This window comes from Andrena cerasifolii, chromosome 12 (assembly GCF_050908995.1).
Source record: "Andrena cerasifolii isolate SP2316 chromosome 12, iyAndCera1_principal, whole genome shotgun sequence".
NCBI classification, from domain to species: Eukaryota; Metazoa; Arthropoda; class Insecta; order Hymenoptera; family Andrenidae; genus Andrena; species Andrena cerasifolii.
The window spans coordinates 7,795,816-7,814,720 of record NC_135129.1 but is presented as its reverse complement, the minus strand read 5'-3'; the positions used below and the strand labels follow the sequence as shown (position 1 = coordinate 7,814,720).

The 18,905-nt window shown below is 39.1% G+C and overlaps 4 protein-coding genes and 1 long non-coding RNA gene across 13 annotated transcripts; 2 read left to right on the top strand and 3 right to left on the bottom strand.

Annotated features, from left to right (window-relative positions):
• Positions 1 to 12: 12 nt before the first annotated feature.
• LOC143375295 (uncharacterized) lies at positions 13 to 2,542 on the bottom strand. 4 transcript variants are annotated; one of them, XR_013086870.1, is made up of 5 exons: positions 2,141 to 2,542; positions 1,204 to 1,284; positions 903 to 1,134; positions 602 to 833; positions 13 to 532 (listed from the first exon to the last, which is right to left on the bottom strand). It is a non-coding gene; the product is annotated as an uncharacterized LOC143375295 (long non-coding RNA). The 4 variants fall into 4 exon arrangements; XR_013086868.1 differs by having other exon boundaries at positions 1,204 to 2,542; XR_013086869.1 differs by having other exon boundaries at positions 903 to 1,284.
• On the top strand, positions 2,523 to 4,671 carry LOC143375292 (tRNA (guanine-N(7)-)-methyltransferase). 2 transcript variants are annotated; one of them, XM_076824256.1, is made up of 7 exons: positions 2,523 to 2,542; positions 3,191 to 3,288; positions 3,381 to 3,523; positions 3,594 to 3,778; positions 3,851 to 3,964; positions 4,039 to 4,140; positions 4,475 to 4,671. In XM_076824256.1, the coding sequence occupies exons 2-7, from the start codon at positions 3,203 to 3,205 to the stop codon at positions 4,601 to 4,603; spliced, it is 759 nt and encodes a 252-aa protein (XP_076680371.1). In that variant the 5' UTR covers positions 2,523 to 2,542; positions 3,191 to 3,202; the 3' UTR covers positions 4,604 to 4,671. The 2 variants fall into 2 exon arrangements, with proteins under 2 accessions (XP_076680371.1, XP_076680369.1); XM_076824254.1 differs by lacking the exon at positions 2,523 to 2,542 and adding an exon at positions 2,903 to 3,087.
• On the bottom strand, positions 4,668 to 10,831 carry LOC143375282 (cilia- and flagella-associated protein 65). Of its 3 annotated transcripts, XM_076824237.1 has the most exons (19): positions 10,712 to 10,831; positions 10,412 to 10,644; positions 10,094 to 10,316; positions 9,773 to 10,038; positions 9,428 to 9,707; positions 9,162 to 9,350; positions 8,675 to 8,879; positions 8,327 to 8,572; positions 7,994 to 8,225; positions 7,565 to 7,921; positions 7,399 to 7,487; positions 7,060 to 7,330; positions 6,749 to 6,964; positions 6,500 to 6,688; positions 6,181 to 6,434; positions 5,849 to 6,101; positions 5,244 to 5,470; positions 4,972 to 5,140; positions 4,668 to 4,892 (listed from the first exon to the last, which is right to left on the bottom strand). In XM_076824237.1, the coding sequence occupies exons 2-19, from the start codon at positions 10,517 to 10,519 to the stop codon at positions 4,668 to 4,670; spliced, it is 3,999 nt and encodes a 1,332-aa protein (XP_076680352.1). In that variant the 5' UTR covers positions 10,520 to 10,644; positions 10,712 to 10,831. The 3 variants fall into 3 exon arrangements, with proteins under 3 accessions (XP_076680352.1, XP_076680354.1, XP_076680355.1); XM_076824239.1 differs by lacking the exon at positions 10,712 to 10,831 and having other exon boundaries at positions 10,412 to 10,679; XM_076824240.1 differs by lacking the exons at positions 10,094 to 10,316; positions 10,412 to 10,644; positions 10,712 to 10,831 and having other exon boundaries at positions 9,428 to 9,672; positions 9,773 to 9,901.
• Positions 10,739 to 13,396, top strand: LOC143375291 (uncharacterized). The gene is made up of 4 exons (XM_076824253.1): positions 10,739 to 11,127; positions 11,207 to 11,436; positions 11,659 to 11,917; positions 11,984 to 13,396. The coding sequence occupies exons 1-4, from the start codon at positions 11,025 to 11,027 to the stop codon at positions 12,433 to 12,435; spliced, it is 1,044 nt and encodes a 347-aa protein (XP_076680368.1). The 5' UTR covers positions 10,739 to 11,024; the 3' UTR covers positions 12,436 to 13,396.
• On the bottom strand, positions 12,481 to 18,568 carry LOC143375285 (acylamino-acid-releasing enzyme). 3 transcript variants are annotated; one of them, XR_013086866.1, is made up of 16 exons: positions 18,401 to 18,568; positions 18,057 to 18,300; positions 17,743 to 17,960; positions 17,498 to 17,661; positions 17,049 to 17,191; positions 16,716 to 16,980; positions 16,485 to 16,633; positions 15,660 to 15,828; positions 15,321 to 15,575; positions 15,100 to 15,237; positions 14,800 to 15,020; positions 14,643 to 14,722; positions 14,532 to 14,579; positions 14,159 to 14,380; positions 13,332 to 13,550; positions 12,481 to 12,596 (listed from the first exon to the last, which is right to left on the bottom strand). XR_013086866.1 is itself a non-coding variant. In XM_076824245.1 (15 exons), the coding sequence occupies exons 2-15, from the start codon at positions 18,069 to 18,071 to the stop codon at positions 13,418 to 13,420; spliced, it is 2,220 nt and encodes a 739-aa protein (XP_076680360.1). In that variant the 5' UTR covers positions 18,072 to 18,300; positions 18,401 to 18,568; the 3' UTR covers positions 13,025 to 13,417. The 3 variants fall into 3 exon arrangements, 2 of the variants coding, with proteins under 2 accessions (XP_076680360.1, XP_076680361.1); XM_076824245.1 differs by lacking the exon at positions 12,481 to 12,596 and having other exon boundaries at positions 13,025 to 13,550; XM_076824246.1 differs by lacking the exons at positions 12,481 to 12,596; positions 14,532 to 14,579 and having other exon boundaries at positions 13,025 to 13,550; positions 18,401 to 18,563.
• Positions 18,569 to 18,905: the final 337 nt, after the last annotated feature.

The following is an 18,905-nucleotide window of genomic DNA, read 5'->3' as shown; positions in this document are numbered from 1 at the left end:
GGCATCCTCGATTCTCTCTCCGGAGACGTTACTTAGTGCCACCTCTTTCCACGTCATGTTATCCTGTTACGAAGCCCAATTTTCTGCATTCTGAAAATTTTTGCCAGATTTTGGCCCAGGTATCAGGAGAACATGAAGCGAAAAGAGGTATTCTGAATTTCAGCTTCAAAGGCCTCGCCTTAAAGTTGCAAATAAGAGGCGCTAAGAGCTTGGTTTTTCAATTTAAAAATCTGAAAAAAATTCAGGACAATAGTAACAATCATACGTACTTACAGTAAAAATATAATTATAGTGCCAAGCCTGCTTCGATACACAATCGGCATTTTTCCGCATTTTTTGGCGTTTTTTATTTTTCACAGCTTGGTTTTTCAATTTAAAAATCTGAAAAAAATGTAGGACAAAAGTAACAATCATACGTACTTACAGTAAAAATATAATTATAGTGCCAAGCCTGCTTCGATACACAATCGGCATTTTTCCGCTTTTTTTGGCGTTTTTTATTTTTCACAGCTTGGTTTTCCAATTTAAAAATCTGAAAAAAATTCAGGACAATAGTAACATTCATACGTACTTACAGTAAAAATATAATTATAGTGCCAACCTGCTTCGATACACAATCGGCATTTTTCCGCATTTTTTGGCGTTTTTTATTTTTCACAGCTTGGTTTTTCAATGTAAAAATCTGAAAAAAATTCAGGACAATAGTAACAATCATACGTACTTACAGTAAAAATATAATTATAGTGCCAAGCCTGCTTCGATACACAATCGGTATTTTTCCGCATTTTTTGGCGTTTTTTATTTTTCACAGCTTGGTTTTTCAATTTAAAAATCTGAAAAAAATTCAGGACAATAGTAACATTCATACGTACTTACAGTAAAAATATAATTATAGTGCCAACCTGCTTCGATACACAATCGGCATTTTTCCGCATTTTTTGGCGTTTTTTATTTTTCACAGCTTGGTTTTTCAATGTAAAAATCTGAAAAAAATTCAGGACAATAGTAACAATCATACGTACTTACAGTAAAAATATAATTATAGTGCCAAGCCTGCTTCGATACACAATCGGTATTTTTCCGCATTTTTTGGCGTTTTTTATTTTTCACAGCTTGGTTTTTCAATTTAAAAATCTGAAAAAAATTCAGGACAATAGTAACATTCATACGTACTTACAGTAAAAATATAATTATAGTGCCAACCTGCTTCGATACACAATCGGCATTTTTCCGCATTTTTTGGCGTTTTTTATTTTTCACAGCTTGGTTTTTCAATTTAAAAATCTGAAACAATTCTCTAATATGTGCCCCGATAACAGAAATGCCTCTGATTTTTTTCAAAATTTTTCATCCCCTAGTATAGGAGAAATTCGGCAAAAACCTGATTTCCTATTTTTGCCACCTCTTTCGACATCATGTTCTCCTAGTACATAGCCGAATTTTTGGGCGTTCTCAAAATTGTTGCCAGATTTTGGCCCAGGTATCAGGAGAACATGAAGTGGAAAGAGGTATTCTGAATTTCAGCTTCGAAGGCATCCTCGATTCTTTCTCCGAAGACGTTACTTAGTGCCACCTCTTTCGACATCATGTTCTCCTGTTACAAAGCCCAATTTTGTGCATTCTGAAAATTTTTGCCAGATTTTGACCCAGGTATCAGGAGAACATGAAGCGAAAAGAGGTATACTAAATTTCAGCTTCGAAGGCATCGCCTTAAAGTAGCAAACAAGAGTTACGCCTTTCATGGGCCTTTAAACAGTTCTCGGTTAATGTGATGCTTTTGAAAGACTCGAAGCTTGTAATTTCTGAATAGTATTCCATGGGCACTAGTTGCAAAATTTTCTTCAATATCGACTTATTAACTTATAACAATATTTCACTTATACAACTCGAATTTAAAAGAACTCCGACCTCTACAAGTCGAAGTTTACTTCTACATATGTATTACGAAATATTGAGGAAAATGTTTTCTCTGTAATATTCACGATTGAAAATGCTATTGAATTGCAATACACTAAAATACGCATAAAGCAAAATTACAATTTTTTTAAATATGTAATAGAGTAATATTTCGAGCATAAAATGTGTATATATGTAGTACATGTAAGTATATTTGATTATAGGTATACAATAAACAGTTTACCTTTAAAACTTGATTTTGTCTTCCTTTACAGCGTCACAAGTCAAAAAATGAACAGTCGTACAAAGTCTCTATTAGTCAAATTTTCGTTTGTTGAACATCTCTTACTCGAAAGATCGATAAATCGAAACCTCTATAATTCGAAGAATTTTTCCCTTCCCTTGAGATTCGAGTTATCGAGGTTCGACTGCATTTGACGTTTAAAATGTAAATTCAATGGATTGTTTATAGAAATGTGCGCGCAAACCAATTATACACAGACAACATTCCAACACAAAATCCTACACCATAAATCGAACAAATTTTCAAATAACCTTTTTGGTCATTAAATAAATAATAATGTTATTAAAAATTGTTAGGTAATCTTTTTACAGAGCCTCGCGAAAGGACATAGAGCTTCAGATTGTAAATAAACAAATATACAACTTGTGTGTTCGCGAATGTAACCTCCTTTATTAGAAATTTGTTGATCGTAGAAAATGAATAAATTATCCATTTTACAAGAATAATTTATACACTTTTGCAGTTTCATCTTAAATTATAGACCATAGATTACATTTCCATCTAATCTTCGCAATAATTTTATTTATAATTAGTTATAACCAATTTCTCGACAGGGGTACATCAATAGTACTTGCTCATGTTTCTCACTGAATTATCAATTTTCTACAAGTAATTTATAAACTTTTGTGATCGTATATTATACATCACCTTCAGCTATCCCCCTACATATTATTTACAATTACCTTGCGTATAAACAATCGTTTATTAACAGATTTTGGATGCACGACACCTCCCGAAATTGCTAATATTATTCATTGAATTATCCAAGTTGCAGAAATAATTTATGTACTTTTGCAGTTGTATCTTGAAATATAGACTATTATCCCATACAAATATTTGCATTTACTTCCTCAATAATTAAATAACAGAAGCAATTTCCTCATTAAGTATGCATTAGAGCTTCAAGAAGATATTTCTCTTGTCAGTTTGGTCGAGTCTGCCTCAGGTTAGGTTTGGGCAACTGTCTTCCACGTGGCTTTGTTGTTATAGGACTCTACCGCTATGTCAAAACCGCTGCCATTGCCGCAAAAGAAGTATTACAGACAACGTGCTCACTCAAATCCAATAGCAGACCACTGTATAGAATAGTACGTACTTGTGTTCAACAAAAGAAATTATGACATATCACTATTAATTCTAAGAACTCTCTCGCGTGTCTCTTAAACAATATTCTTTCCAGTCCTATAAAGCCTGACTCAATGAACTGGAGTTCGTTATATCCTGATTATTTTTCAACGAACGAAGGAGACTCCAAAGAGGACAGCGTACCTCATAAACGTGTCGAATTCGCGGACATCGGTTGCGGCTATGGAGGCCTATTGGGTACATAGATCTTACCTTGAAATGTTACTTATATACATTACAAATAGTAACAGAGTGTTTTATCCAATAGTTACGCTATCGCCAATGTTCCCTGATAACCTGATCCTAGGTATGGAGATCAGAGTAAAAGTCTCCGACTATGTCATGGATCGTATAGCTGCACTACGATCGCAGAATCCTGGAGAATACCAGAACATCGCGTGCTTAAGGACAAACGCGATGAAGTATTTACCGAATTACTTTCACAAAGGGCAGGTACGAGCAAACTACAGATCCATTTTTGCAATCTTAAGTTGCTAGTAATAATTGTTACGAATGGTTCTGTAGTTGAAGAAGATGTTCTTCTTGTACCCGGATCCACATTTCAAGAGGTCGAAGCATAAATGGAGAATTATAAACAAAACGCTTCTGGCGGAATATGCTTACATATTAGCTGAAGGAGTAATATCATTTTTAGTATCTAATATTATGAATTTTCTTATATGTAGATCAGTAATTATGAATATCGTTTAAAGGCAATTGTGTACACAGTGACAGACGTTAAGGATTTACACGAATGGATAGTACAGCATTTACGCGAGCATCCGTTGTTCGATGAAGTTTCCAAGGAGGAACTGGTAAGATTCTTTAGCCATTCGTTACAATGCTCTATTGGGGGAATTCCACGTACGCCTAAATCGCCCGCACCCACGACTAGGATTTTTCTGTTTTTTTTTATTTTTTAAATAAAATGAATATCGTAAATTATATGTTTCTGTTTTCGAATCGTAATTTATAGTTAAAAACCTGTATTTTCCGATAATGGCTCTTTCACAGATTTCTTTTCCATAGTTCAAGAGATTTTCGTAAATTTTGGAATGTTACCCACGGGCGTTGCGGGCGATTTGGGTGGAATTCGCCCATTGTAGTCTTGTATCGCTTAAGCGCATAATAGGGCAATGTTTTACAAAGGACGCAGACCCCATCGTGGAGAAATTGTACGAAAGTACGGAAGAAGGCCAAAAAGTAACGAGGAATAAGGGAGAGAAGTTCCTGGCTGTATTCAAACGAATTCCAGATCCGTACAATAAAGATCCTTAAGGAAATCAACCTGTACTGAATACTTGTAACAATGTATGCATATAAATAAAATTATATTTTATAATTAATCCGCAAAGGACACCCTGGAGACTGATCTTGCGTACTTCCTCGCTCCCACATCAGCATCATTCACTAGCATATCATAAAACGTATCATAATTACCTACTCTCTGGCTGATTTTATTTTGCTTGGGTAATGTTTTCAAGTAGTTAATGTGCCTGGCATCATCGTCGGGAATCAAATGTATAGTTCCTAAAGAGAATTCTTGATGCACGATAATGAATAGCATCTGGAAAAATATGGCACAGTCGCGGGAGTGGTAAACCTTTACGAGGTATTAATACGATAAATAGAGTTGTCATTTTTACCTCTTCTAATATAGAAGCAATATACGTGAATGGTGGTACAATGAAAGATCTTCTTATCAATCTCCTTCGCTCTTGCAGATCCATCATGAACTGCGAATAATACAGGTTCCTTCGAGGTATCAAAGTTTCCCGAAGCGTTTTCTTGAATCTTCTACTGTTAACGCAATCCCTGAGAAATATAAATCGCGACATCTACATCGATCGTTTCATATTCTTTTAACAAAGGAGCATTCCAATTTAAATCAAGGAAGCCACGGAGAAGTTAGTTTTACCACAATAAACCTTCCAAAATAAATGTAGCTATGGACAGTTCGTTTTCATCCTGTATCACACAGGAATTTTTACTATCGTCGAGGTAAACCGCACTCGTTGGCGCAGCTTTCAATTGTTGCATTAAAGTGACTTTTGAACGTTCATCTTCGACTGGGTATATCGAGCAACGTAAGCTCAGTGGTTTGGAAAGCAACTCTGGCTTATTCAGTATCTTGATCCACGGTTTCTACGTAAGCGAAAAGGAAGAATGATTTATAAATCGACTTGGTTTGCTAGATACTACTTACTAGTGCTCCTTCTCGAGAATTTCTCGAGAAATTTTATAATTGCTTATTTCTTATTTCTCGAGAAATACTGTTGTTCTCGAGAAACTTAAGTCTAGGAAATCACGAACGTATAAACATATCTACAATTTATAATAAATCTTATTAGTAACATTAGAATTCTTAAATTCTTATTTAAGAATTTACAAAAATTGTATAAAGATTCAAAAGACGCGTTTTTTATATTTAATATCCAAGACAGATATTTATAAAACGGGAAAATAAATTCTACTTAAGTAGCTAAACTTTTCGGAAAATATAACAGGAACACTACTACTTACTGGCACGCTAGTGCCCTTTTCTGTGATAGTGAACTGTCCTTCCAGCTCTTTGCTTAGAATATCGTACTCGATGATACTTCGCTGGTATTTTCGCCTTTCGCTGGCATTAAAGAATTCACAAGGTATGTTGACATCGATTCTGCACGGCTGACCCTTGCTAAAAATCTTCACTCTGAAGCTCTGCACTGTATTTGGATTCATGATACCTTTGCGAGGGAATACTTCGACCTGAAGTATCTCTCGCACTTCTTCGCTAAATGTTATTTAAACAGATTTCAGTTTGGAAGGGAGCCGAGGAAGTTCGATAAGTAATTGAAGTTTCAGGAAAGTACCATTTCCACTCGTAAGCAAGTGCGTCTCGTTGAAAATTGTTATAAATCAACAGCATCTTAACGATGAAGCTGTAGGTAGGTATGGCCCACATATTGATGCAGTCTGTGTTGAAGTACACAGGGAACATTGAAGTTTTACAGGCGCAGTAAGGTGGTACCGACTCCTCCATGAATACCGATCTGAAGTCGCAGGATGATTCTCCTTCCACTGTCAATTCCATTTCCTTATCGCCCAATGTTATTGGAAGCCTCACCTTGTAAAGCAAGTTCTGTGATCTTCCAGTACACGGAAATAAATCCGCGCGAAGTGTTTCGATACCTTATACGCTCCGAGCATCCTGGGTTGAAATCTTAAAAGAAGGGGTTCCGATGTTTCAGCTTTAACGATGCCACTTTGAGTTAGACAGGAGAACACTTCGCAGCAACAGGCTTTGTTCAATTTGCTGATATCATCAATATCCACGGAAAACAGTAAATCATTGTTCGTAACGTTGTGTATCCAATACGTCTAGAAATTCATGAATCTCTTTATTCGATCGCGAGAAGGATGTATAAACCTGAATCCTACTTTATGCACTGCTTGCTTATTCCCAAGGTAAATCCTTCCAAAGTTTATACGCGCAATGTTCAGAAAGCTATACTGTCGCTCAGATTTGGACAAGCAGTCGATCGATATGTTTAAAATTATATGGCGATCGTGTCCTACGTCCAAGTCCCAGGACACCTCTGACTTTCCGATCAGCGTGTAATTGATTTTTATACTGATTATAGTTGTCCGTTTTGGCTAAGGAACGTTTGTTTCTGAATTAGTGATCTTTCGTCTGCTCAGCGTTCAAAATTAAAGTCAGAATCAGACAAGTTAGAGATATAAATTCATACTTTCAATGTCTTTGATTTTGGATACAGACTGCAAAGAGATTGGTGAACACAATCGAGCTTCTCTTGCTCAGTGGACAAACCTATTCTCTTTACAATAGGTTTGCAATCACACCGACGGATTCTCTTTGAAATCCACGAAACAGGCAACGTCGATGGATTGACCATGACGAGTTTGATGAAAAGTGCTCCTTCGTTAATAACCATTGGAAACAAGTTTACAGTCAGCGTCTTCCTTTCCCCAGGCAATACATTCTCCAGAATTCTGTTCAACCTAGCGTGAGAACGAATAATTGGTAAACGCGACTGCGAATCGTGCGTGTAAATTTGAAATAGTCATACTTATTTATTTGCATCGATTCCCACAGAAATGATTTGCTTATGTTCACAGAATATTTCTGGTTGCTCCCAAAAGCACACACGTTCTTCACCTGTTGCGCATAAAAGCTTTTAACGCCCTGTAATTGTGAATGTGCTAACGTTACCTTCGGAAACATTGAAATCTCACCTTCAGAGTGGGCACCACGCATATGCAGCGCATGTTAGCGACTCTAATGGGACATTGTTTAGATAACAAAGCGTCCGATCGATAGTTAACTCTCATTAGGTATTCAACAGCGAATTCGTAATACCCTGGCGTACGCGGGGTAACGGAAACCATTATCCTCTGGTGCGAGTTGGAGAAGACTGTTTCAGAAGCTGGGCGTACAACGACATCATTTTCGATGTCTTCGAATGGCCAGTTACAATGAGTGCAAACCAATCTGTAGTAAATATTTACCGCGCTGAAATTGAAGAGATCGAAGCTCAATGTTTTAGTAGTGTTGTACTCCAATTCGCCGAAATATAAATCCTTCGGGATTGCCTGAAAGAATCTTCCGCTTGATTTTCAATTTAATTACAAATTACAGTTGTACGTTGCTAATGTAACTTTTACCACTAATGATCCTGTTTCGCTTCTTCCACGAACACGTAGGGTAATGCAACCTTTGACTCCAACAGTAGTTTCGTTGTTTAGAACGATTAGAACACATTGCACCTCGAAATCGTAGTTTACATTTGCTTCGACCGGTTGAAAGGAGCACTCTTGAATCACAGTGTCGTTGGGATCAATCTCTCCACCTGGATACTCCATTTTCAGTTCGTCTGGCATTTGATGGAACCTGTATCTACGAGTAGGATAAATATATTGTTCATTCGATGGCACGAAGGCCTGCAAAATATCGCAAAGCATTATAATCGTGTGAGAATATTTGAATTATTCTCTTACTGTATCCTATGGCGGGTAACGTTTCGCATTCCCAGCTGCTCAAACTGCTGACAGCACGGTAAAATTGGCGGAAAGCTTAGTGTGTTCTGATTCCAGAACATGATATTTGCATACTCAGCGTATCCTTTGAAATCTATGTAACTTTCATCGACCGTGTTCCCATTAAAGTACATTGTCCATCGTTCTATGTAAATCTGCTCGTTTTTGGGCTCTGGTGCCATTTCGATTGTAATTATCTGATAGCTTCTGAAATTCGCATATTGCTATAATTATAAGTGTACAATTGATAGATTCAGATCGTAAGCAAGCAATGAGTTACTGATATAGGGTACAGCAGGAAGAGCGTACTGGTAAATCACACCAATCATCGGTTTCACAGTGAAATGGCTAGCTGACGGTGGTACGAACTCGAACATCAGCGGCAAGTGACCAAGTCTCTTGATCAGGAATGTTCTATAAACTGGAAACGGTGGCACGCAAGGTGGCATTACTACAGTCTGAGGCATTTCATATTGTGGTATCCATCCGCTTGACACGACAGGGAATGAGTGACCTGTAAAAATTTAATTAAAGTTGCGTGGAAAATTTCTCTGCCCGCTTTCAAAGTCCTCCCTAAGGCCGCGGGCACATAAAGGGCGGTAAGCGGTGAAGCGGTAAGCGTCAAATTCAAACAAATCAAATACGAATACAACATCTATACTATGTTCTATTTAGCGTAGATTTGTATTGGTATTTAATTTGTTTGAATGTTGATTCTTACCGCTTCACAGTTTACCGCCCCTTTATGTGCCCGCGGCCTAACTCTACTGTTTCTATCGCTTAACAATTCTCATACCTATCATTCTGATCGACGTAACGAATGGGAAAGTTGGTTGTTTGTTCTCATCTAAGAAAATAGAGCCAACGAGCTCTCTGCCAAAGAGGCTACTCTTTATACAGGGATTGAATGAAAGCTCAAATAACACAGACTGGCCTGCGCGTATATGCATCGAGTAAGGCGTCACGTTGAAAATCCCATCGATATCTGAAGCACAAGCGATTGCCATACATTTGCAAGGAGATTCTTTGCGAGATCCATTTGTCTACTTCGAGTAAAATCACCTTTCTCCCAGCTGACTACTAAATCCGACTGACTGTGATTGGTAAGACATATCGCGTGCGAGATTCTCTCGGTAGCCTTCTCTATATCCACATCTGTCTGACCGAAATTGAAAAAGTTTCTCGACAAAGATATCGGAGGCGGGTCCCCTGCTATGTAGACGCTGTCGCTCATGTAGCTTTTAAAACTATTCTTCGCTCTCCGAGGATAAGTGAACCGATCCGTATCCTCTTTTCTAGAAGAGGTGCTACAGTATCCGTACAGCTCTATCATAACTGGCTCCTAGTGTTCGAACGCGTCGAGTCATTCGCTCGGAATAATCAGAGGACCCTGGCTCCCGAACTTACGTGATGTAGAATTAAAAGTGGCAGCTGACAAGTGTATTTCCCATCTTCGGGCGGAGCGAAGGTTATCGTGATGTATCTATAAGAGCAAGGCTCGATGGTGCCGTCTTTGGTATCTGTCTGAAACAGTTGATGCTTCTCGTCTATGCTGAACATGAATGTTGCGGTAACTTTAGAACTGTTCGTGAGCTTAATTCGTCTCTTGACCACGGGCTTCCTGGTCGTGCAACTCATGAAGATCACTACTGCAGAACATTCCACCGCTGGGCCTACAAACATCTGTGTTTACCTTCTTTATACAGTGGAATGTATCTATCGATATACCAATGCTGGTTCCAGAGACAGTAATCTTCATGTTGCACGTTCCAATGGAATCCGTGATGCTGAAATAGTCGACGTGTTTGGTGGACACGAGATGTGGCCGATAGCGTATCTGGCAGGTGTATTTCTCTCTAGGAGCCAGTACCCAGGTATAAGATCTCAAATGAAACACATGGTCCAAAGGATTGGTAGTCGGATCCCGTTGAGCTTGATAAATCACTTCCCTCTGAAACGTGCGCATAATTAACAAATCTCGCAATTTCGAAAACGGAGAGTTTGAACTTAAATTTTGACAGTTGGCGGGCAAGGGCCAGAACTTACACAGGACTCGTTCCATATTTCTATCGTTTTCAGCGCCGTTTTGCCAACCTCTACCTCCCCGTAATTCAAGTGAATCATCTTCGATCTATTATTCAAATTCTCGTTCATCCTGGCTAATCGTTCCTCTTAAATAAGGATCAGTCTCGACGTGACGCGGGAGTATTTCTGTTTGAAATGAAGATTATATCGAAAGGACTGTCAATCTCGAATTTCTCGAACTGCGATACTCCCCGCTCTCTTCTCTTCACTCGAGCTCCTCCTTTCGTACGCTTCCCCTCTCTCTCTTCCACACGTGCTCACTCTGCCCTCTCTCGCGCGCTCTCCCCCTCCATCGCCAGCGTGCGATCACCCGCCTTCTGTCTCTCTTGAACCCGAGACACGCATTCGTTTTGTTTTGATACGCAGATGACGTATCCGCGGAGCAGACAGTGAATCGATAGAGCCTTCCAACGATTCCGTGGAAAATAATCTTGCGTCTTCCGATCCTCCCGATCTTCCCTCGCCTCTCCTGAACGAGAGATTCCCGGGGGATTAATCATAGCTCCGATCGCCCGTTGGCGAACGGTGCCGTTAATCGCACTCTTTATGGCTCTCTGACAGTTCTCGGAAAAAAATGGTTCGGCAGAGTGTCCTGCGCCTCCTGTGTTTATTGCTGCTTGCGGATAGCTACGTGAATTACAGCTCCTGCATGCAGTTCGGTAAACCTTACGAAGAATGTAAGCTTCTCAGACGTGACGGGATCGTTGGCCCTTTAATCTTGCGCTGTACTCGATTCGTAACCTCTTGTCCCTTTAGATGGCCTGGAGTCCGAAAGGTTTTGCCACGGCCTCGGCATGAAGGCAACCACCGAGATCACGAGTCTCGCAGCAATGGTCAGGGCCAAGCACATGTTCGACCGGTGGACCGTCCTCACGAACGTTCATTGCAAGTTTGTGTTCAAGACGCCCAAAGGGGACGGACTGTTCGGTGTCATCCAACAAATGTCTTTCAGGCAAAACGGCACACAGTGCGTCGACTATGTACAGGTATACGAAAGCTTTGTGCTCGTTCGGTGGTTCTTGGAAGGCTACACTTCCAGTCTCTGATCTAATTTTCTTGCACGGCTCTTTGTTAACTCAGCCTTTAATATCTGAATTAGTAGTCGATGAATTCTAAATACAGCTTACGGCTCGAAAGCAGCCCTGAAAGATATAGAACCTCCGTTCGGCATCGTCGCGACAAAGATTCTAAAGATCGATATCTGTTAGTTTAAAAGGAAGGACAATCATTGGACAGAGAAGTTCTGCGGTTCGCTGGACCGCAGTAGAATAAAATACTACCCGGTCCCCGAACCCGAGAACAGTATGTATTCATCCGGGTCGCTGCTGCCAGCAAGAACGTACGCCGAATACGACCCAGGCAGTCGTAGATCCGGAGGGGAATTAGAAACAGAGATATTCATTTCCAAAGAGAGATTACAAGAAGGGGAATTCCTCGCCCTTACCATTGTTTACACGCCGTATAAAAGTAAGCCGCCGAACTAATCTTCCGTAGTCGTATAGATAAATTGTAATCCTAACGTGATGCGCGCAGATTGCAGCAACGTAGATCCAGCGAAGTATACATCGATTGGCCTCAAAACCTGCCTGCCGAACGAGCTGTTTTGTGACGGAGCGTATAACTGTGCACCGAACGTTTGCTCGGACGAAGAAGATTGTATGAACGAAATGATTAGCACTGGCACTGGTACGAAAGTAACGGTCGGCGCAGTGACTACATTGATTTTGTGCTTCCTCTTATTCGTCATGTGCTTATGGATGTGCAAGAGATCGCAGAAGTTATGTTGGTCCCTGGACTGCGCCGACCCAAGCGTACGCTCGACGAGACCGGGCCCGGTGCCAAGGGACACGGAGAGATCTGCGAATCCGCCAGTGCCCACAGCACCAATGCTGGAAGTCGCTGTCTCTTCGTCCGTTGCCGACAAGGACCTGCCGCCCAGCTACGACTCGCTATTCCCGGAGCAAAGTAATCCCGTCAGATTGTAATCTTAAACGTGAGTTACTAGGTATAACTAATGAATACCGGCAGCATCTTGTCTAATGTTTTAATTAGATATTGCTGTACACGACGCAGTCTTCAGATATATGTTATGAATGAGTGCCTTCCTGTACCGAACAGGAATTATGTAAATCTACATAGACAACTTCTAAAAAAGAGAAATAGATCATGTACTTTTTATTAACTTAGTCACTTACACCAATAATTAGCTTTTTCAACGTTCAATTGCTACTTGTAATATTTAAAATCTTTGATATTTTGTACCACTCATTTTCAGGAAATACGTGCATTTAGTTGTACAAGATTGTAATATTCCAACATGTCTCTCGTTCATCGAGTTCGTCGAACTCGAATGCAATTACTATTTTGCTGTACGATGAAAATAGAAATAAGAACAAGATTTGTATGTGTAAATTGACTTTAAGGGGAAGAAGTTAATTCTTAAACAGGGCTCAATCAATTATCCAACGAGGAACTACTTTAGTGAATAACTTTGCTCATAGCTTATAAGCGCATTTTTTCTTTTTTTGATATTCGAAAAATACAGTATTGAATGAATTTAATATTTATGTGAGATTGTTGTTTTGATTTTTTGTTAAAGTACTCGCGACCATTTGGCCCGAGCAATTCAATTATTCCATCGGTTACTATTGGTAATTTGTATTACGGTAATCCATGTAATGGAAATATCTTTGCGACGCGACACATATTTATAAAACGATAGAACAGTTATTCTACATATTTTGTAAACTCGAAATAGTATAGCTTATACATATGTACCATATTTATAACAAATTTTATACATATATATAAAGTATAAAAATTTTATAGCATTATACTATACAAACATGTGTATATTTTGAAAACTTTATTTGTTACAAACCTTTATAGACGTACATGCGGCGATATTGTGTAAATATTAAATTTGTGATAATGGAATTATTAAAAGTTGTTATATTTATCATATCTCTATCCCTTTAAATCTGCGCCCTCGGCACTTTCTGTCGAGATATGCTCGTGCAGCCATAAGCAAGCATTTATAACGTTATCGATCTCAGCGGTCCCCGTCGATAGAGGGTGATTGTCCTCGTAAACGAGCATCCTATAACATTGTTTCTTTTAACATTTCATTCAGTGCGAAAGTAAAGTAGATAACTAACAAGTAAAGATCCCGAACCCGGAAATTCAAAAATTCTGAAACTTTTTGAATACGTAGGAGATTTCCTCCCGATCACAACGCAATTTTTGTTTGCTGCCCAAATTTACTCGACTGTGGTGAAATTAACCCCTGAAAATTCGGCTATTTTCCGATTTTCTGTTATAACTCGCGAACTGTACGAGATAGAAAACAAGTTTCAAGACAAAAGTTACTTCTTTTCACCAGATCTATTTGGTAAAAAAATATTTTACAGTTCACGTGTTATGACACAAAATCGGAAAATAACCGGATTTTCAGGGGTCAATTACACCGTCTTAGAGTGAATTTGAGCAGCAAACAAAAATTGCGTTGTAATCACGAGGAAATTCCCTACATATTCACAAACTTTCAGAATTTTTTGAATTTTCGGGTTCGGGATCTTCCCTTGTAGAAAAGAATTGATTCAAAGGACCTTCCAAATAGATAAGGAATCTTATCTTTCGTCAAGTTAGTCTGGAATGTGTTTCCGTCTACTGAAAATATTTCTGGGAATGTTGTTAACTCGTACTTACTTTGTCTTTACATTATTCGCCTTAAGGCGTTGATACCACAGTTTCCCTTGAGACGGAGGTACACGCAAGTCGTTCGTTCCGATGCATAACAAAGTTGGAGCTATAACTTTACTAGCATTCATAATCGGAGAGCACTTCAACATTTTCACGAGCATCTCAATTTGATCGTCTTTTGGCATCGGTGTGCTCTCATCGAAAGGATACTTCACAACAGCAGCACACCTGGAGTTTACGATACATTAACAATCGCATAGAGCATTCCATGTAACATATCCCCCTTGACATTAATTCCAGAAAATATTCTATTTAGTTAACGTTTCTGTGTTAGTCATTTTTTGCTTCTTATCATGCTTTGTTCTACAATAAAGCTTACACATCGTGATGGTACATAATTTTTTCTTCCTTACTCAGAGCATTGCGACTGCAATATAATTGAAGTAATTTAGAAGCTATGAAAAATCGTAAGAACACATTAATGTTTTACCAGTCTGGAATGTCTGATATGGTAAACATAGCAGCTATGTCGATCACTGGATTCCTCGCAACGACAGCTTTGTACAAGTACTAGAGCATAAAATTAATCAGGCTTCGATAAATGTTCCAAGAAACGTGCGGATAGTTCGAGTATTCTATAAGCTTACTGGATACTGGCCACTTAGATGAGTCACTAAAAATCCACCATGCGAGCCTCCAGTGATTCCCACTTTTTCTGGATTCAGCCACGGATACTTCTGCAGAGCCTCTATCGTGGCAGTCAGGCAATCTTTTACGTCAACGTCTCCCACTTTTCCTTGGAGGTATTCAACGTTTTTCGAGCCCATTCCGGTTGAGCCTCGATAGTTCACTTGCACCACTGCCAAGCCTTAAATTGAAGATCATTATGGTTAAATAAAGACCGGCGTACACATTCTGACGAGTGTGGATAAAAGCTGCATCCTTACCTGACAGTACAAGCAGGTAATAATCCAGACTAAATAGATTTACATAATTCGAATGAGGCCCGCCATGTACTACAACTACCAAAGGTATGGACTTATCGGCTCCGCTCTTCGGCCCGAAATAAATGAAGTTAAAATGATCTAGAATCGCACAGAAATTAAGCATACCCGGTTAAAAGCACCTAGGTTGCGTTTCCCAAATCCTAGCCTCCCAAGGGACTTACTGATTTCCTCGTTGTTGTCGTAGTCATACTCAGAGAACTCGTACATTAGATTTTCAGAGCCAGGAATGGCTGCGGAGGTTGAAATTTGACTCTTCGTAATATTACCACTATTAATTGCTTCCGGATTAAATCTGCCCACTGAGAGAACGGAAGACTCCAGAAGAGACGTCTGACAAAAAGCTATAATATCATCTTTCACATCCAAAATAGTGAGGCTACTCGTGTCGTTGAGAATATCGGTTACACTCTTTGTTTCTGCGAACAATACACTCGTTATCCCTAGCTACAAATAAAAAGAGATTTCGCGAGAAAGGTGCACGGATCTTCTCAATGACTTACTGGTGTCAATGATGTAGGAACGAGTAGTATTCTGCTGAGGCGTACTCAGAAATATGTACCGCGAATCGCTGCTCCAACATCGACGCGGTAAACGGCCATATAAACCGTAAAACCGTTCGTTATTTTTAATGGGTACGCTTGTCTGCACAATGTCTACGAGTATATCGGCCTAGGTAACAGAAAGCCATGTAAGTTTAAGTAAAATAAATATTGCGTTTATGCATCGATGTATGGCGTACTAGGGTGGCTCTTATTTTCGACTTTTCAATTTTTTTCGGGGCACCTTCCAGAATAGTTCCAAATAATTAAAAAAAAAACTGTGTAAAGTTTGAGCTCGATCGGATAACGGGAAAGGGTGCCCCTGGGCACTTAAACACTTAAATCATTATTTGACCGAAATATTATAGACTCTATATCTTTAATATTTTTGCGAATTTCGGTCCCAAATTTTCAGGAAACTTTTTTTTTAACTTCATAAATAAAAAGTTTTTTTCTAGTTTTCCGGACATTTTTCGAAAACCATTTGTCGCACGAGAAAAAGTAATACAACATAAAAGATGCTCTTTGTCCGGATCTACAACTTTTGTTTCACACATTTTTTTATTTAATCAATAACTTGGAGGATATTATATAAAATCGACTTCGTGAGCTGTTAAATGATTTAAATTTTTAAGGGCCCAGGGGTACCCTTTCCCGTTATCCGATCGAGCTCAAACTTTACTTGGATTTTTTTTTAATTATTTGGAACTATTCTGGAGGGTGCCCCGAAGAAAATCTTGAAAATTTTTTTTACCAAAAGTAAATAAGAGCCACCCTAATGCGTACCTCTAACTTTTCAGAATTGAACTCAAGACGCATCAGTCTGTGAGCATTGTGGTGTGCGCCACCAGCTGCTCTTTCTAACCAGATCAGGTACTTTTCATCTGGACTAAATCTGGGGCAACGAACGGCGCATCCGTCGCTGGAGAGTTTCTCTAAAAGATACGTAAATAGACTTGTGAGTCTAGCATTAAAATAATATAATTGAGAATCCTGACGGAGGAAAAGGATTCTTACTGTATTCTCCATCTTTCAATAAGAATATCCAAGAAAGCCTGTTAGTACAGGCGATGAGGCCTAAGTGTCTCGGCTCGTGTTTCCTCGCCACCCCAACTATCCCTTGGTTATCCTTCGTCCATAATACTTGAGCAGGTGAGAGCTCGTCTGGTACACCCGCGAGAGCTGAAATCGTGTCTGTCGTCGTATCAAGGACTACGACAACAGGACGATGTTTACCTACCAGTTGCTCTCCCCAGTGAGGCTTGTAAATGTGTTCGTTACCCTGCTCCAACCATTTTATCAAATTAAATTCACCATATCTCGGTAGGATTGTTATGCAAAATACCGTACCACTGATACTTCGCTCTCCTCGTCTTCTTTCTCCTTTTTGAGGGGCTTTTGCTTGTAGAATGGCTCTGATTTCGGGAGTTTCTTCTCCGCGATGTATAACACCTTCGTTTTATCCGGGGACCATTCCAAGGAACCAAATTCAGCTGTTAAAGGGAAACGACAGATAAGTTTTCAAGCGACTCGGTGCGATTGCTAGACGAGCGTTGAAGCTAGAGAATTCAATTCCAGGATTGTAATCTCGGGATCCCGGCTGTTTTTTGGATTCCATTTTTATATTTCTCAGTTGTTCATAAAGTAATTTACGTTCTTAAAAATTCACGAAATTCTCGGTATAAGTTATAACTTGATATATCAAATCCCGGGAGTTTTAGGATCCAAAAAACAGCCGGGATCCCGGGATTGAATTCCCTAGTTGAAGCGCGAATATTCTTGAACTCGTAATCAATTACAATCTGTGTACACATCTCCGTGCACGTCCAAGGCAGCTAGGTCGTAATTCTTCACGAGACTCTGTTTATCCCAGATTTCAATGAACTGCTTTTTGGTGTTCTCAATCGTCGCTTGTCTCAGTACAGCTCTACGTTCCTCGTCTTCAGTGGACGCAGATAGAAGTCTGTAATGGAAGCAAGAGGACATTGGTAGAGCACACCTAGGTTTCACGAATATAATGATTTCTAAACCTAAACGAACGTACTCTGTTGTAACATCGATAGGAAAATTCTCACACAGGACTTTCAGACGCGAGTCTAAAATGTGGTTCTGGCAGAACTTTTGGTTCTTCTTCCTCTCCAAGTTTCTCTGCGACCATGTGCTTACAATCGAAACCCCGCTGTCTTTCACATGGAGAATCTTTGCGCTGCTTAAAGATGGATTGCGCGCCAATGTCTTGTACAAGCTGACAATTTTTTCGATCTATAAAGGTTAACGCATACGTTATTAAATATAATAATAGGCAAACTACTATTTAAAGTAGCAGAAAGGAATTTTTTAAAGGAGACTCTTGTGTACCTGATTGGATGACATTCTGCGCGGAGATTTCTGTTCCACTGTTTGCCTTTGGAATGATTTCAAAGGAGTCTGCTATCAAACTGTTAGTAGTCAGTTATAAACGGGACTTTCAATCTCGATAAGAAGCAGCCAGTGATAAGCAGTGCAAACAATTACGTTTAAAATTCAGAGAAATGCTGTATCATTATATGTAATTATTTATAAACCATGAAAAGATGGTTCCCCATTGCCAAACAAAGGTTCTCTGAAAGAAGAAAAAGGTAATTTCACTGTCGAAGTAAGGTTAATGTGTTATTCCTTAATTTCCCTTCTTTCAATTTACACAGGTTACGATAATTATTTACCTTGACGAAATTACTAAATATTCGCAAAGCAAAGATACGAAACTTAAATAACGGAACTTGCTGTCGGTGTTTCACAAGTATCAACACCAGCAGTGTGTTGGCACCATGCTTTATTAGTTGCGATTTTTATCTTCACATCGAAGCCTATCATGTATTTTCAAATACTAAATAGATTTCTCCGATTTATTTATTAGCTATCATGTGATTGCATGCGATAAACAATGATTTGTTTTTGAAGTCTCTACTTTTTTTATTTCAAATTTTGAAATTTTATGCTGGCAACTATGATTAGAGGAGAGTTCCCGTTTGGCGCTATTTTCAAAAATTCCTGGACAAGAATTAAGAAAGCTGATTATACTTCGTTTATACATACCCGGTGTTGCCCGGGTAAGACTTTAACACTAAGAAGTATCCTACACGTTATTCCAGGTCCTAGACTACGTGCATACAAAATTTCAGAAAGATCCGTCGCGTCCATTTTAATATATAAAGCAATGAATGTAAC

Bases quoted from the DNA above. Each gene is read 5' to 3' on its own strand.
- LOC143375292 (XM_076824256.1), top strand. From the start codon at position 3,203: ATGTCAAAACCGCTGCCATTGCCGCAAAAGAAGTATTACAGACAACGT. The intron at 3,779-3,850 runs GTACGAGCAAAC...ATGGTTCTGTAG, and splicing joins ATTACTTTCACAAAGGGCAG to TTGAAGAAGATGTTCTTCTT. The intron at 3,965-4,038 runs GTAATATCATTT...TATCGTTTAAAG, and splicing joins CTTACATATTAGCTGAAGGA to GCAATTGTGTACACAGTGAC.
- LOC143375282 (XM_076824237.1), bottom strand. From the start codon at position 10,519: ATGAACGAGAATTTGAATAATAGATCGAAGATGATTCACTTGAATTAC. The intron at 6,102-6,180 runs GTACTTTCCTGA...AATAACATTTAG, and splicing joins CTTGCTTACGAGTGGAAATG to CGAAGAAGTGCGAGAGATAC. The intron at 5,141-5,243 runs GTAAAACTAACT...TATATTTCTCAG, and splicing joins ATTTTGGAAGGTTTATTGTG to GGATTGCGTTAACAGTAGAA.
- LOC143375291 (XM_076824253.1), top strand. From the start codon at position 11,025: ATGGTTCGGCAGAGTGTCCTGCGCCTCCTGTGTTTATTGCTGCTTGCG. The intron at 11,437-11,658 runs GTATACGAAAGC...GATATCTGTTAG, and splicing joins AGTGCGTCGACTATGTACAG to TTTAAAAGGAAGGACAATCA. The intron at 11,918-11,983 runs GTAAGCCGCCGA...TGATGCGCGCAG, and splicing joins TGTTTACACGCCGTATAAAA to ATTGCAGCAACGTAGATCCA.
- LOC143375285 (XM_076824245.1), bottom strand. The intron at 17,192-17,497 runs GTAATTGATTAC...TCCCTTTAACAG, and splicing joins CGGAGATGTGTACACAGATT to CTGAATTTGGTTCCTTGGAA. The intron at 14,723-14,799 runs GTAAGCTTATAG...TTTATGCTCTAG, and splicing joins ATCTAAGTGGCCAGTATCCA to TACTTGTACAAAGCTGTCGT.